The sequence below is a fragment of the Monodelphis domestica genome, chromosome 1 (assembly GCF_027887165.1).
Source record: "Monodelphis domestica isolate mMonDom1 chromosome 1, mMonDom1.pri, whole genome shotgun sequence".
Classification (NCBI taxonomy): domain Eukaryota; kingdom Metazoa; phylum Chordata; class Mammalia; order Didelphimorphia; family Didelphidae; genus Monodelphis; species Monodelphis domestica.
The window spans coordinates 310,764,686-310,780,564 of NC_077227.1; the positions used below are offsets into that span (position 1 = coordinate 310,764,686).

General features: G+C 36.0%; 1 protein-coding gene across 1 annotated transcript in view; it reads left to right on the forward strand.

The window, feature by feature from the left end:
* The window catches only part of FSTL4 (follistatin like 4), an 857,042-nt gene that overhangs the window by 42,015 nt on the left and 799,148 nt on the right, over positions 1 to 15,879 (forward strand). Inside the window, exon 3 of the mRNA XM_007473404.3 lies at positions 14,365 to 14,398. Coding sequence (XP_007473466.2) covers positions 14,365 to 14,398 — 34 coding nt within the window. The remainder of the gene's footprint in view (positions 1 to 14,364; positions 14,399 to 15,879) is intronic.

Below are 15,879 nucleotides of genomic sequence, written 5' to 3' on the forward strand. Positions count from 1 at the left end.
TTCCAACCCCATTCATTATTAGATGGGAGAACATAAGGAGGCTAGAACTTTTTAGCTAAATCTATCCATGTTTAAGGACCAAGATAATGAATACTGGAGTACTGCTTGTTCCTTCTGCAGCAGAAAATGATCTGTCCCCCGCCTTCACCTTCATATTTTTTTGTCCACTTTGCAAAGAAACAAATTGCACAGCTGTGTAGAGGAGGCATAACTATAAGGAGTGTGCTTGTACTACACACCCCACACCAGCTGCTTTCTAGTAGTTAGTTTAGAGAAAATGGCATTAATTAAAGAAAGATGATGACAAAGGTCAGATCAGCTTGTTCAGCAGGAGTTGTGCCAGATGATGAAAGAACCAGGTTAGTGTGTGAAGCTCACTGCAGCCCAAGTCTCAGAATTTCGTGATTTAATCAGTGCTGTCTATCCCTCTCCCTAATTTGATGTATATTAAAGCACATGTTCTTGTATGCAAACAAATGTAATCCAAGAGTGTTCAGTTCTCTTATTCCATCTACAATACAACATCCATTTTTAATTGAATTCTCTAGTATCATTTTGTCAAAGCCAGTGATCTAAATGGTGGGTTTTTACTGAGGTTTGCATGATAGATCTATGACCAAGCATCTCTAGCTAGATCATTCATACTCCAAGCTGTACGGCCTCCTGGATAATTTAGTTCAGCATTTGGTCAAAGTGTAGTGTTTAGAAAAGTCATAGTCATCTGTTTTGTGTCATATACTGCTTTGGAAGTCTCATGAAATCTCTTGACACCCTCACAGAGTTTTTAAATAATTGAAACCTTAAAGTTAGGAGTTAGTGAAATGAAGATGTATTTTTTTAGGCTCTGAATGTCATGTGAAAAACCTCTCGATTACAGTGAGACTGTTTGCTGCCTTGTTCAGCCTTATTTGGAGCACTGTTTCATATGGGGCACAACCTTTCAGGAAAGATATTGACAAGCTAAAAGTATACCTCTACTCTGATTATGTGGAACTTAGAGACCTGATATTTGAGGATCAATCAAAAGATTTGGAGATGTGGAGTCTGGATAAGAATTGAGAGGACATGATGACTTAAAACACTGATAAGGATGAATAATATGAGCTGACAAAGTTGTTGTAGCTTATCTGAGGTCACTCTCTTAACCTTTACACTGGCAAGTTGAGCCCCCAAAGAGTGGCTGATTATCCCTCAAGATTTTAGGGTTAATTCCCAATGGGTGGTGGTTTATAACTCTATTACTCTTTATCCCCTATCCAGTGTATTTCCCCTTACTATCAATCTAATCAATTGATGCCTCCTTTATATATCAGCCAACCAATTGAATTTTTCTCCTGGTTCTGCTTCCTTTGCTCTGGACTTTGCCACTTTTTCCCAGATGTCTTCTCATCCTAGAAGTTAGCCCAGCACTTCTGAATATCTTACCCTAGATACATTCTTCCATCCCCACATCTTTCTTTGCCCAATGGTGAGTTCCTTACAGACCTTCCATTATGAGGGAAGTTCTAGACCAGCTGTCCTTCATTCCTTTCCTAGCTTTGCTTCTGACTCTCTATATTTTTGTCCCTTTGCTTATGATGCCTTCTCACACTAGAAATTACCTCAGCTCTGTGAATTTCTGCTGTGGAACATCTCACCACCTCTGCATTTCTCTTTTCTTATTGGTGAGTCTCTCTAGTTGAGAAAGAACCTAGGACTGACATTTTTAACTCACCTCCCAGATCTGTGTCTGACTCTCCAAGTTCTGTTACCATATCTGTCCTCTCCCTCTGTACCTTTTCCTTCTTTTTTGTTGTCTTCTTTCCTAATAGAATATCATCTCCTCTAGGTATCATCTTTCCTTTTGCTTATACTTACATCCCCACCACTTAGCACAATACCTGGCACATTGTTCTTAATAAAGCTGTTAATTTAAATGCTAGCCAATATGAAGTAGATTTTATAAAAATATATTTACTGAGAAGGTATAGTAAGCACAGAAGTACAATATATCCTCCTGAAATGTGTGTTTATTGGGAGAAGGATCACTTTCCCCTCTTAACACACCTGTGGTTGGTACTGTGTAATTATAATTTTGTACCCTTGAACTACATTTCTCAGCATTCCTCTTTTGTCCCATGTTATGTCCTTACTTTTTGTAGATAGTTTTATGGAACCCCTGCCCTCTCTCTCTCTCTTCTCCTGCTTTCAAGGTCCAGATAAACTTCTCTACTTCAAGTGATTATTAATAAATCTTATAAAATGTAATACTTGGAGTGATTGTATATCAATTTTTAATCTTACAGTACAAATTTTGAATCATTACTATTCCACTCCCAACTTGAGGTTCACTTTCCCTTGTAAAATGGGCTCATTTTTTAAATAAACCTTTATTTTCTGTCCTACTAACAACTCTAAGGCAGAAGATCAAGGGCTGGGCAAACAAGGTTAAATAACTTGGCAGAGTCACATGGCTAGGAAGTGTCTGAGGCCAGATTTAAACCCAGATCATCCCAACTCCAGGCCTGTGTGACGTAGCAGCTCCAAAATGGACTCAGTTTCAGAACAGAGGCATTGAGATACCTCTGTAGAGAATATATGGAAATGAGCAATTCCTCCTGGCCCTGAGAGTCCTTTTCCCCCTTTTTAGAATCCACTAGCAAGTTCACTTCAGGATGTGGCACAGCCAGTGAGCAAGGCACTTCTTTACTTGCCTGGACTCCTTCTTTCCTGGGCTTTAAATAGAGCCAGCTATTGCTTCTACTGATTTTTATCTTTCTGGTGGTGGGGACCTTTTCGATGATGCTTCTGATCTCACACAATTACTTAGTTGATTCAATTTCAGGATGTTCATTCACTTAAGATCATGAAACATGAAATTCCAAAGAAATGGTGGCACCAGTCCCAGGAGGAACTCTCCTACTTGGAAAGTCAGCAATTCTTTCTTAATTAAAAGTCATTGAAAAAGGCTTTAATCGAACTTTACATATATACTCAGGTTCAGCTCAGCTCTATTGAGTCTAATTGAGCCCAGCTAACCAGATGAATTTTCATTGACATATAATTGCTCAGCCTTGGCCAGAAAATGACTCCTTGAAGTTTCATATTTTGGATTTGCAACAAGTAGATAATACATGGCCTAAGGACTAGGACCTCATTGATAAGATCTCTCTTTTGATGTACTGTGAGATCGAATCGTGAGTTGATTTATCCTGCTTGGTCCCAGAGGGCAAAACTAAAACCCTTGGTTGGAAGTTGCAGAGAAGCAACTTTCCATTTAATTATTAGAGAAAATAATATGAAAATTAGAAGCATCCAACAATAGGATGATTTACTTTGGGAAATGGTCCCTCAGTCATTGTGGATATTTTAAGAGAAAGCTCATCATCACTTGTTAGAGAAGCTTCCAATACCCAACAGAGTATTAGGCACATAGTCATTGATCAATAAATGCTTGTTGATTGAATGACAGTTGTGAAGAGAATGTTTGCCTAAATGGAGGTTGGATCAACTCTTAAATCCCATGAGCCCCTTTATATGATCATATTTCCTTTTGTTTAATTTCATATTGTTGAGAATTAAATTTAACAAAAAAGATAAGGTGAGGCACATTTCTCCTAGCCAGATAACATTTTATTTATAGAGCATAAACCAGAGAACAGTTAGAGTCAGTGACTGCCTCAGTTTCCAGAAAAAGACAGAGAGATGGTGATGCAATCCATTTTTATGAGCATAGAACAAAGAACAGAACAGAAATAATTTAATTGATTATGGGATTGGCACCATCATGAAAGTGAGGAATTATGATTGGTTACAATTAAGGAAAGGTTTTTATTTATACACACTTGAGACCCAGAACCCTCTCTATCTATAATGAATGTTTTTTATGGAATTATGGGACCCAGCTCCTTCCTGAGGTTGCTGATAATGAACCAGGAGTAGCAGGCTCACAGGCACCTAAGAATGAAATAAAGCCATCTTTAACTGGCAAGGATGAGGTTTAAGAGACAGGGTCAGCTTGCCTTTTTGCAAGGATGACACACAAATGCCATGAAGTTTATCAGGAACTAAAGCTATATGGGATGTGTCCCTTGGCAAAGAATGATTTGCAGGTGGTACTGATATAACAATTCCCATAGAATTAAAATGTTTCATGAGAGAAATGAGTTTCTAAACTTTAGCTCACAGCTCTTTTGAAATAAAAGTGATCAGTAAGGAAACTGAACTTTTGGCATTTAAAGTGGAGAGAGAAGATTGAATTCATGAACTCTAATTAGTTTTTTTACTCAGAGACAAGAGGAAAGGCTTTGGCTTTTTATGTAGCACTACAGAATAAAGTCATTTACAGAGTAAAATCAAATATAAAATACAGGATCAATAGTTAATTCTCACCACACATATCCCTTCTTTAGGAGTATGAAGAAATAATGTAATAATTACAAACTAAAGAGCCTGAATTTTAAGTGAATAAATGTTCACTGAACTCTATCATAGGAAATCAAATTTCAGACTTTTTCAGGGGCAAGAAAAATCCAAGATTTTTTGCCAAATTTGATGTCATTAAGAGTTTAGGTTTTAAAATATTTTCAAGATCCCCATTTTTACCAGTATGAAAATACAAGTTCTCTTAAGTTTTTTTTTTTTAATCCAATTTTATTTGTCCCTCATACCACTGAGAAAGCAAGAAAAACAAAACCATTACAGACATGTATAGTCAACAAAATCAATTCCCTCATTGGCCATTTAACATATATATAATCAGGCTGCACTCTGAGCCCATCACCTTTCTCTTTGGAGGTTGGATGGCATGTTTTTTTTTTTTAATATATTTTATTTGATCATTTCCAAGCATTATTAAGTTCTCTAAGTTTTAATGCAGTTTTAAGCTATTAAAAATTTTGGGAAATATTCTGTATTTGTGTTCTTATGCTTAATTTTGGTATTTGGAAGCCAATGAACTTGAATGACAAACTGATTTCCACCAGTTCCAGGAGCGTATATCCTACCTGGCAAGTCAGCAATTCTTTTTTAATTAAAAATCATTGAAAAAGACTGTTGAGCATTACAGGTGTGCTCAATTTCTTTGGTTCAAAATTCTTTTCAATATCAGAAAAGTTAGAACTTATGTAGTCAGTCAATCAATAAACATTTATTAAGCCCCTACTATATGCCAGGCACTGTGCGATAAACACTAGGGATATAAAAAAGGTAAAAGAGAGTCTTTACCATCAAGGAGTTCATAATCTGATGGGGAAGACAATAAACAAACAAAAATGTACAAATAAGTGACATTCAAGCTAAATAAGAAATAAATGAGGGAAGACACTAGAGTTAAGATAGGCATGGTGTTTGTCTCTTTTCATGTACTTTTTGACTTATATTCACCTTGCATTATTAAATGCTAGCATCAATAGTATATTTCACCTTCTCTTCCCATTGATGGGCACTCAAATCATTGCTTGAACCCTCACAGCATGAGTGCCTTTTTGGGATATTGTTTAGTCCTTAGATGTTCTTTAGTACTGCTGTAAAAATTCAAAGGGTAACTTCACTTCAGTGTCTTCACATATAGCTCTCCAAATGGCAGAAGACATGATTGGGGAGGAAGGTTGTCATATGATCAAGAAAACTGTCTCAACTATCCTACCAGCTACCAAACTGTTAAGAAACAGTTTTCAACAGTAGTTGAAAATCTACAATACAATTTTGAATCATAAACCCATATTATTCAACATTCACATTATTGATTAAAAAATAAAGATTTTGCAGGTTAACTGTACAATAAACTCAGTTTTATTGGACTGTAATTTTTATCTTGTTTCCCTAATATATTAATGGGGAGATAATAGATTCTGGAAGGCCACAATAAAGAAATAAAGATGTTGTATTGGTTAAATGACTGTTAAAATTATTTGGCTGTCACATTCAGAGAAAGGTTATAAATGGTGAATGAAAGATTTGAAATTAATTCCCTCCTTCAGAAAAAAAAAAACCCTGATTTATGCCATGATAAAATTAGATATTTAGTTAAAGAAATTTACCGTCATTAAATAATGTCTATCCACTAACTCTCATTTATATCCATTCAATTTAAAGCTTTTGCAGAAAATGATTTCTTCCTTAGGCAGTGCATTTGAATCTTAGCTTGTCTCAATCTATCTCAGTCAGCCCCTTTCCTGCAGTATTTCCAAAACCTACTGTGAAAGCAGCACTGATTTGTATTTAGTATCAGTAACTTGTGGAAATATAAGACTCAGAGTTATCTGAGAAAAGCGCTCTTATCTTTTTTTTTTTCCTATTTCTCCAAGAACATTCAGTCATTCATCTCAGCACAATGCAGTATCAGTAGAAGGTGCTAATTAAATTTTTTGTTAAATTGATTTGTTCCATGTTTCCTGATTGTCCAAACTGAGTCTATAGCTAGGTAAGCATTAGGGGGTGAGCTGGAAATGGAAGCAGTATAATTTCTAATAGGATAATAAATATACCCTATATTTGTTACCATTATGTCCCTTGTCTAACACAGCAATGGGGGCAAATATCTCTGTTGCTCCTGTTTTTTGAATATTTAAAACTTGAAAAGAAAAAAAAATAACTCACTAAAATTAAGGTAAAAGTCAGTTATGTGTTGTCATAAGGATCACCTCTAAAGTACATTATAATATTTATGGTCAGAAACAAAAATGAAAATGCTGATAAAATTGCCATTAGTCTGATCCATCATTGCTTAAAATGGAGACATCTAGTGTCTTCTGTCCTTTATGTATAGGTAGCTTTTTTTTGATCCATTAAGGGGGCAAGTTGCCCTCATTGTAGAATTTTGTTGCATCCTATATTGTCTAATTGTGTATCTGCTTCCCCCATATATAGAAAATATCGATAGTGAGGAAGGGGAAACTTTCCAAATGCAGTATGTAGAATTTTATGATAGGGTAAGTTAAGTATTCTGTGGAACTGCATTAGAGAGGATTCTGGGACTGAGTCAAGAACTCTGGGACCCAGTTTGGCTAATTAAATAATTTGTCAAAGATTTATTGAACACCTACCTCATAGTGAAATGCATAGGGGCTAAAGAGATATATAAGGCAAGTCCTTGCCTGAAGGTGCTTACAGTATCTTTTGCTAATAATTAGGCATGTGACCTAATCCTTGCCACTGACCTCTATGATATCCTTTTTTACTTGAAAATTATATTAGTTTCTTGTATTTCTTTTATTTTTTCTGAATTGAAATTTTTATTTAATTAATTAATTTAGAATATTTTCCATTGTTACATGATTCATGTTCTTTCCCTCTCCTCCCCCTCATCCCCCCCCCCCGTAGTTGATGCCCAGTTCCACTGGGTTTTTACATGTATCATTGATCAAAACCTATTTCCATATTATTGATAATTGTAGTAGGATGATCATTTAGAGTCTATATCCTCAATTATATCCCCATCAACTCATGTAATCAAGAAGTTATTTTTCTTCTGAGTTTCTACTCCCATAATTCTTTCTCTGGATGTGGTTAGCTTCTTTCTCATACTCATAAATCCCTCAGAATTGTCCTGGAGTTGCATTGCTACCAGGACAGAAATCCATTACATTTGATTGTACCACAGTGTATCAGTGCATCAGTCTCTGTATACAATGTTCTCCTCACGCTGCATCAATTCCTGGAGCTCTTTCCAGTTCACATGGAATTCCTCCAGTTTATTATTACTTTTAGCTATAAATATTTTTGTACAAGTCTTTTTCCTTATGATCTCTTTGGGGGTACAAACCCAGCAGTAGTCTCCATGATATCTTTTCACCGTCCTCAGAAACTGTTGTATTAGCTCCCAATCTTCTCCAACCTTCTACATTCTATTATCATCCTTGATGACATCAGTACACAAGCAGAGCACCCTTTAAACACTCAGACCTCTGTTTAACTTCTTGCTGTGGCTCTTCCTTAAAGCTTTCCCTGATCTTCTCAGATGAACCTCATCTCTTACTCTTTTTTTTTTTTTAAACCCTTACCTTCCATCTTGGAGTCAATACTGTGTATTGGCTCCAAGGCAGAAAAGTGGTAAGGGCTAGGCAATGGGGGTGGGGGGGAGTCAAGTGACTTGCCCAGGGTCACACAGCTGGGAAGTATCTGAGGCCAGATTTGAACCTAGGACCTCCCATCTCTAGGGCTAGCTCTCAATCTACTGAGCTACCCAGCTGCCCCTTACCTCATCTCTTACTCTTAAAATTTTTACTAGATTAGCTACTTGTGTGTTTCTCACCTCCCTTCCCCTTGAGATGAACGACTATTGTTTACAAACCTTTGTATACCCAGTGTCTAGGACACAATGCCGGTGCATAGTACATTATTTATAAGTATAATTATGTGTGTATGTATGTATATATATCATAAATCATTTATCTGTCAACTTACCTATTTATTTATTTGGAAGGTAGGATGGGGACCACTAACAACAAAGAAATTACAGGAAAGGACTCAGTAGGTGACATATGAAGCTTTTTTTTTTCTCCACTCCAAACCTTTGTTGGGATCAAGATACATTTTAATAGAGAAGGCTCTGTGGTAGAAAATTAGCCTTGAGTATAGAAAGGAAAGGAGAAAGTAAGGTGATAGTTTTAATCTGGGTGAGGGAAGGAATGACAGAGAGAAAGAGCACATTGCTTTTTCTGGGGCAAAATAAGTTGGCAGAAAACTTGATTGTCTCCTTCTCTTATTGACAATTTCTGAGACAGTGTGTTGATCTTATAACAGTCACTAGACTGTACCACAAGAGCTAACTGTGTTTGAACTGATGTTGTGCTTGTATATAAGCAACTGGGGAACACTTACACAACAATCTCATCCTATTGACTCAGGGGTCTATTCTCTGCAGGGAAGGTTAATACCTCCCTAGAGCTTGTCTGAAAAACAAATGAAATGTCTAGGTTTTCTATTCTCTAACATATTAAGCTGTAAGACCAGCATCTTGCTAGGAAATCAGAAAAAGTGCTGTAAGCCTGGGGGGGTATAATGACTTATTCTTGGTGATTGGGAATTAGACCATGTTTTCCCCAGGGTTTCTGAGATGTCCCAGGGTTCTGAGAATCAGGGATGGAAGGAAACTCTGGAGGTCTGAAGGTGATATAGAAATCAAAGAGATTTAAACAGACCTATGGGAAGGTGGCATGACCCTATGTCCATGGATTAAAAACAAAATAGATGAAAGTGAGAACGGAAGATCTGTCCTGATGGTAGAAAGGGCCACCTGCTTGTAGTTTCTCTAAACTCATGAGAATCAGGTCACTCAGCCTGTGGGACACAAGGGAAGGTGAGAGACTTAGATGATGAGACATAGTTTGTCCCTTCTATATTGTCAATTTTTAAGTCAATATTGATCTTGTTACAGCCGTAGCTGAGAAACTTTAGCACATATGTACTTGAAATGCAGTCTGTAATCGTCTCATCCACACATATTGGTAGGATTTTTAAAATTGAACAATTTTATTTATTTAATTAATTTAGAATATTTTCCCATGGTTCCATGATTCATGTTCTTTCCTCCCCACCCCCTCCTTAGTTGACGCACAATTCCGCTGGGTTTTACTTGTGATAAGACCTATTTTCATATTATTGATAATTGCATGGTAGGATATTTCTTGACTCTCCAAATAATATCCAGTTTCTAGTTGGTATAGCAGAAAGAATCATGAATTTTCAGAGTTCAGGCTTGTTTCATGGTTCTGCAGATGATGGCACAGTGATTAGAGTTCTGGACCTTGGAGTCAGGATGACTTGAGTTCTGATCTGATCACAGAGACTTCCCAGGTGTGTGATCCTGGGCAAATCATTTAACCTCTCATTTTCCTCAACTGCAAAATGGGGATAATAAGATCACATTATCTCCCAGGATTTTTGTGAGAATAAAATTAAATATATGTAAAAGCTTAGCACAGTGCCTGGCACATAGTAAGAAATACATGCTTATTTCCTTCCTTACAGTGTCATCTTGAACAATTTATTATTTTTTAAATCCTTACCTTTTGTCTCAGAATCAATACTATGTATTGATTTTAAGGCAGGTGAGGAGTAAGGGCTAGGCAATGGGATTTAAGAGACTTGCCCAGGGTTACACAGTTAGGAGGAAGTATATGAGGCCAGAGTTGAAATCAGGATCTCCAGTAGGAAAACTTATTTCTTTGGGTTTTAATTTTTTCATTTGTTAAGCAAGAGGACTGGATAAGATTAGTTCCTAAGGTCCTTTTATTTTTTTTTTAATTTCACATCCTATGATGTATTCACACTCCATCTAGGATTATTGCCTTCAATTATTGGTGTCATTGACTGCATATAGATTGCCTCCAAAAATTGACAAATTAAAATAGAGCAAAAAGATTTATTTTATTTTATTGATAATGATAGATAATTTCACTGATATACTCAACAAGGATTCTTTTTTTAATTGAAACATTTTATTTATTAATTAATTTAGAATAGTTTTCCATGGTTACACAGTTCATGTTCTTTTCCTCCCCTCTCCCCGCCCACCTCCCCCAGCTGATGTGCAATTCCACTGGGTTTTACTTGTGTCATTGATTGAGACCTATTTCCATATTATTGATAATTGCACCAGGGTGATCATTTAGAATCTACATCCCCAGTCAACTCATCAGCAAAGGTTCTAATAAAAGAAAAGACATTTTAGGGGTTGATTTTAGTTGCTTGAATTTGAAAACCCAACCCATTTTCCCCCCATTTCTCTACTTCTGCTTTCACTATGCTTGAAATAATGTCTTTAGACCTTATCAACATCTTCCACTTTCCAACTCGTTAACATTCTTCCCATCCTTCAAGGACCAGATGACATGGTCCAGCTCCACTTATCTAGCTGTGTGAGTCTGGGAAACTCACTCAGCCTCTATTTGTCTCAGATTATTCAACTCCTAAACAGGAATAAGCGTCTGCCTAAAGTTTTTTTCTAGCCCAAAGTGATATCTTTTCCTTCAGTTGTTGTTCAGTCGTTTTTAATCCTGTCTAATACTTTGTGACCCCATTAGGGATTTTCTTGGAGAAGATACTAGAATGGCTTGCCATTTCCTTCCCTAGCTCATTTTATAGATAAGGAAACTGAAGCAAATAGGGTTTGGAGGTTGGATTTTTATTTTTTTTTGTCATTGTAAATTCTTGTAAGTTAGAAATTGGTTATAAAGAGGGTTAAGTGACTTGCCCAGGATCACACAGCCTATAAATGTCTTAAGGCTAAATTTGAAGTCAGGCCTTTTAAGTCCTAATCCAGGTTGCTCCATCGACTGTATCATTTAGCTCCTATCTTTTCTCAATTCCCCCCTCCTTCAATAACTGTATTTCTCCTAAGCACTTTACTACATTATTCCCCTTGTCATCATTTCTGTCTCTTTGAATTATAGGACGATGTTGTCATTTGTCTTTTATCTACTCACAACAAGCAAGAACACTTATATAGTGCCTATTATACATATGCCAGATACTGTACTAAACACTTTACAAATTTTATTTCATTTGATTCTAACAAAAAATCAGGAGATAGATGCTTTTATTCTCTTTGTTTAGCAGTTTAGGAATCTGAGACAAATAGAGACCAAGTGAGTTTTCCAGACTCATACAGCTAGTAAGTGAAGCTGGATTTGAACGCAGGTCTGACTGAATTGTATATATGTTTATAGAATGAGAAAAATAACTTTCTTCCTAAGAGGAATTTTTGTTGTCAGACAGGAACAGTCCTGTGACCAATGCTAGCACAGGGATTCCCCTATAATCTCTTTCTGATCAGTTGTCCATTTCCCTACTGTCAATGAAGAATACAAAAAAGTGAGATAATTTAGATCCAATGACCCCTGACCTAGGCTTCACCCTTTGGTCAAACTGGTCCTGTAGAAGTCAGTTCTGACTTGAATTACCCAGCTGTGAACACCGTAGCTCATTACTAGGTTTAAGTACAAATGTGAGAACTCATAACCCCCCAAATCAATACCACAATGCCACAAGTGATGCATATGTTCCCAGATAAGGCTAGGAGTCAAACAAAGCAATACTCTGCCTTGTTTCAATTCTCATAATGTAAAATACAGATATCTCTTCCACATTTTGGCAGTGGGTCCTGGGATCCCCACAATTTGATAATCTGCATAAAAATTTTTGGCCCTCTCTTTTGTAAAGATTAAAATTTAGGGGGAGACTGAGGCAAGTAGAAATTAATTTCTCTCTGCAAGGAGTATTATATTTTTTCTGAGGTTTATTAAAGATTAAGGATTAAAGAAAATACAGGATAAGAAAACATGTGTCTAGGCCTCTGGCCTAGACACCTCACCTACATTATGAAAAGAGCCACCTCTGCTCCAAAACAGAAGTCCAAAAGCCCCCTCAGTAGGCGGAGAACTCCTTTAAATAATCATTTGTGTTCTCACCCAGGGGAGAATTCAGTGTGATTACAAAGCACTCTGGGGAAGTGGAGCAAAGGATTCTGGGGATTGGAGTCCTGAATTGGAGTCTATTTTTACACTTTGTACTAGAGAAAAAGTCTGAAGTTTTTCTTTTTATTTTATAAGAGGACTTACAGTAAAAGAATTATATATACTTATATATGTATATAATATGATAATGTATGGTATTAAAAGATAAAATATGTTAATATCATATACTCCCATACATATATTTTATGCATTTTTGAGTTTCTAAATTTTTTCTTGTGTCATCTGTGGCTCCTGCAAAACTCCTCAAAAATTCTCAATTAATTTCCCATGCTAACCTATAATATATTGAAACTATACTGAGGAAAGTCATGATGTGAAAGGGATACCTGTAGTATCCTCTGGGGCAGTGCCACATTTTTCATATTTTTGTGATTTTGTTGGTGATTTTGATCTTTAAAATGGCTTCTATGTGTAGTATTGAAGTTCTGTCCTAATTATAAGAGGAAAGCTATATCAATATACCTTACAGAGGAAATATCTGTGTTAGAGGAAATATCTGTGTTAGATAAACTTTATTCAGGCATGAGTTAGTTACAGTGTTGATGGCTTTGAGTTCAATATTAATGAATCAGCAATATGGAAAGTGAAAAGGAAAGTTGCCATATTACTTTGGAAAGTGCTAAAGTAACTGTCATGGCCAGAATCTTGCAGACACTTATCCCTGGATTTCACATTGGTTCAGTAGATTCTGATGCTATGTTCCTGGAGACCTTATAGAACATAATGACTCGGAATGATGAGGACTAACAATAAATATGTTGATGTTCTAAAGGAAAGGACTGGGTAGGTGCCTTTTGAGAAGATCATATTACCCCATACAAATTGCCTGAACCATTTTATCTCTTTAATCATGGGAACTTAAGACAGTGTTGCATTAGGAGAGAACATGATTTTGCTCAGATAATATCTTTAAGCTAGGTAATGCAATAGACTTTCCTTAAGGTTGGAAATTTTAACCACTGATTAAATCTAGATGATGGCAAGAAGAAATTTTGGGTTGTCAGTCCCTACAATCTGTCTCCCATCTTTGAACCTTTACATTTATTTTTCTCTCTGCTTGGAATTCACTTCCACACCTCCCCTGCCTCTTAGTATCTTTCCTGATTTCCTTCAGAACTCTACAGCAATACATGAGGCCTTTCTTGAACTATCCCCCAGCTACCAGTTCCCTCTTCAATTAAATTTACTTTTATTTTTTAAAAAATATTTTGTATACTCTCTTTACATGCATTTTGTTTCTTCTGATAGGCTGTTATTATTGTTGGGTTTGAGTCATTTCAGTTGTATTCAACTCTTCCTGACCTCATTTAGGGTTTTCTTGACAAAGATACTATAGTAGTTTCTTATTTCCTTCTCCAGCTCATTTTACAGAAGAAGAAACTGAGGTAAACAGGGTTAAGTGACTTGCCCAGGGTCTAATAGCTAGTAAATGTCCTGAAGCCAGATTTGAACTCTGGAAGATGAGTCTTCCTGACTCTAGGCTCAGTTTCTATCCATTGCACTACCTCACTGATAGGATATAAAGTACCTTAAAGGCAAGAAGTGCTTCCCTACTGTATTTTTATCCTTAACCTTTAGCACAGTACCTTGAGCCATAGTAAGTATTTAATAAGTACTCATTTATTTGTTGACAAAATTGTCTATGCTTAATAAAAGTGAAAGTTTATTTTTAAAAGTTTTTTTAATCCTTTTTTTTTAAAGGAATAGCCATTTCCTGATATGTTCCCTTCCCCTCCCTATAGAGAATATTCCAGCATTTTTTTTGTTATATGTTCAGCAATTCAATTTTTTTAGATGACTTCTTTAGTGCCTTAAGCTGTTCACAATATTTGCAGGGATATGGACACATGTATTATTCTTATGGATTTCAAAACTATAAGCTCTGTTTTTTTTTCTTGCCTTGCAGGAATTTAGAAGCCTTGAAGTCACAAGAAGAAAAGGTAGGAAAGCAATTTTTTTTTCAGCTGTTGTCATTGTAGAAGTCACTTGCTCTAGCTAAAGGAGATTTCAGATTTTATGGTTGTTTCTCATTTGAATTTCATATCTTTTTTTTCTTTTTGGAGGGAATGGTGAACTTATGTCTCTGATCTCTATAATTTTATGTGAACTGGTCTCCAGGAGTTTTCATTAAAAATCATATTCTCTTGGTATCATTTCTGAGGAATGAAGTGAAGTCCGAGTCTCCATTTTTGAGCCAGTTCTAGCATTGTTGATTAGAAATCCTCTTGATGAATAAACTGTCTAGCTTCCAGATTGAAAGTGGTAAAATAATAACAGAGCTTCAACCAGGAAGAATATTCCTAACACAGATCTCTGCTTGCACTTTAAGATATTTCAGTTGCTAGGAAAGTTAGGAAAGTACCATGGAAAATATTTGTCCTGAAGCTTGTTGAAACTTCTAGAAAAAAAAATAATTTGAACTGGAAAGGGAAAGCTAATTGTCTCTAAACTGATTTATTTTACTTCTTAAGAAAGCATAATAATGTCCTCTTTTACCCTCCATTATTGCTTCAAGCAGGACTTATTTCTTAGAGAAGAAATCGCATGAGTGTTAGTCCTATGCAATCTTCTGGTTATACAAGAGGATTATTCTTATTTATTTTTTTTTAAATCCTTTTAGTCATCAAAGGCCCTCTTTTGAGAGAGAGAGAAAGAGAAAGCAAGAATCAGAGAGACAGAGAGATAGAGACAGTCATGTCATAAATACACATGAGATAAACAGTCTTGTCATCATCATCTTTAAGATACTAGATCCTAAGGTGGGTAAGAAAAACCACCCCTCTCCTTAAGCATCATGATTATTGCACCAAATTATTTATTATTATATAAGGTATCTCAAAACTCTTAGTGTCCTAAGATTTTTGAGACATTGTATTGTGGCAATGGGGGGAAAAGCAGTAGTTTTAGTGACCAAAGACCTAATGAGCTCAGATCCTGACTCTGATAATCATTACTCATCAGATCTGGTACAAGTCATTTAAATTCTTGAGTTTTATCTTTTCCTATACAGAGAGAAAAGGAATTGAACAACATGACCTTTAAGGTCTCTTCCATTCTGTGTGTGTGTGTGTGATGAAAAATTTCCTAAATCTTTAGTTTGGATACATTGCAAATTTTTCTGCCTCTGTCCTCGAGAGTTTATAGCCTTTGATTTTAATGAAAAATCATCATGATATACCATATGACAATTGAGATAATTCATAAGTACCCACCATACTCGTGTAAAATGTCTGTCCTTTTGCTTTTAGACGTCAGTTATTCTCTTTTCTGGACATATGTCTCCTGCATATACAACTAACTGGGTGACATAAAAGTCCAATGGCAAAATTAAGAGAACTTCCCTACTACTGTCCTTGCCTGCCACTAAAGTTGTTTGAACTAGAGAGAACTGGCTTATTCTTTGTGATAGCCTGACTTTCTC